Source organism: Aplysia californica, unplaced genomic scaffold, assembly GCF_000002075.1.
Source record: "Aplysia californica isolate F4 #8 unplaced genomic scaffold, AplCal3.0 scaffold00206, whole genome shotgun sequence".
NCBI classification, from domain to species: domain Eukaryota; kingdom Metazoa; phylum Mollusca; class Gastropoda; order Aplysiida; family Aplysiidae; genus Aplysia; species Aplysia californica.
In genome coordinates, this window is record NW_004797476.1 from 531715 (window position 1) to 533507 (window position 1793).

At 38.9% G+C, this 1793-nt stretch overlaps 1 protein-coding gene across 1 annotated transcript in view; it reads right to left on the reverse strand.

The window, feature by feature from the left end:
• Positions 1–1426, reverse strand: part of LOC101848206 — a gene marked incomplete at its 3' end in the record, with an annotated part of 2713 nt that extends 1287 nt beyond the window's left edge. Inside the window, 2 exon segments of the mRNA XM_013083033.2 lie at positions 44–245; positions 1222–1426. Of these exon segments, the coding sequence (XP_012938487.1) occupies positions 44–216 (173 nt within the window).
• Positions 1427–1793: the final 367 nt, after the last annotated feature.

Consider the following 1793-nt stretch of genomic DNA (forward strand, 5'->3'; position numbering starts at 1 on the left):
TCCCCCCCAAAAAATCCCATCAAACCAGCGACAGTAGCGCCACCTGGGGTGTTGACGGTCCAGGATCGGGTTTTCCCGCCGGAACTGTTCCTCGGCCTCCTTGTCGTGCAATTTCTCCGGGACACTCTGTGGCCGTGGCTCCTCCCCCTGCGCCGTGTGGGCGTGGCCTGAGCTTGGCTGAGTGACGGCGCGACAGGTTGACTCACACTCAGACATGTTGGTGGCTCAGAATGTGGGCTAGGTCTCTGCGGAGTTGAGTGACAAACGTCTAACCAGAACTAAATTGGCCTTTTGTTTCATTATAGCGAAGCACATCCACACAACAAAAATAATTAGTTTTTATTTTAGTAAGAGTTTTATGGCACCTGCATCATAAATAGGTCGTATAAGTAGCCTAAGGAAGACTAGAATTATTAATATAATTATTATAAAGAAACATAGAAAGAAAAGAAAGTAGAAGGATAAGAACGATAAATATATATCTAGGGAAAACGGAGCAAACCACACCGAGGCCCCCGCCAACTACACGCTATCGCTCACGTAGTGCAGGGGATTGTTAAGACAGACAAAACAAAACAGATAGAAAAAAAACACAACGTAACAGAAAAGTAGAACATTCCCATGTTGTCCTCACACCACATGCATCCCTCACATTATACGGACGATTTTGCTCACTAAACAACTTTCTAACTTTTGGACAAGCATAAGGAATATAGGGGGCTTGGGCATTTTCTGAAAACAAGATAGATAATACAGAATAGGGAAAAGATAAATCTAGTCTAGGAATAATCACACTGATCTCCGGCAATTGATGTGTAGCGACTTAGGAAAACCTTGTTACTTGTCGGGAAAATGCGTTCTCTTAGATAATGGCATTTTCTGTATCTCCAGCGTTTGAAGATTGTCAGAGATGTCTTTCCTTCTCTTTTTTTTAACCTCCCTACTTTACTCTATCTCCTGATTTATAAAAAGTACGGCTTCTAGGTTCGACAGTTCACATCAATAAGAACAAAACATGATTCTCATTCTATTCCTACTAGATCTAGATCTACTTAACTTCTTTTTTTGTAAGACAAGTTCATTCCTTCATCTTTCTTAAAGGCGAAACCTGCCTTGTTAGCAGTACAAATTAACCCCTAGAACGGACAATGGAAACGTTTCTCATTACAGGCTAATTAATATTACACAGGAGATTTTTTTTTAAACTCCTTTCCATCTTACCACTCAGAGACAAAGAAGAATCTCTTTGCAAAAGAAGTGAGATCACACGGGAAGTGGCGTAACTTCCTGTTGCATAAAAAGTGAGTCTTTTCTTGAGACTGATCGTTTCGAACTTAGAACTATTCAACCGCTGTACAATAATCAAGAATAGGCATAAGATTTTCATAAAATAGTTCCATAGTTTTTGAGCACTTGAAAAGAATAATACGCTATCCCATACTGAAACTGACTTGCAAATGCTTTGCACTCAATAGAACTAAAAATAAAATACATTATATTAGTATACACGTACCACCAGATGGTTCAGTCCTCTCTTTCGAATAAGAAAAAAGGACTCAAAAACGAAGCTTATCTAATATGCATAGTGGAAGAAATAAAACAACGGTGTACCACACAAACATTATAGCACATTGCAAGATGTTGAACTAAAAAATGTTAGGACAAAGTGAAGAAGCACCTACTAGCAATGACAAAATGTATTGTTTCGCAGTTAAGTTCTAGAACAATTGGGTTTTTTTAAATTACAGCTCTTTATATACAAGGTGCAAGCCACTCCTTAAAAAATATACTCA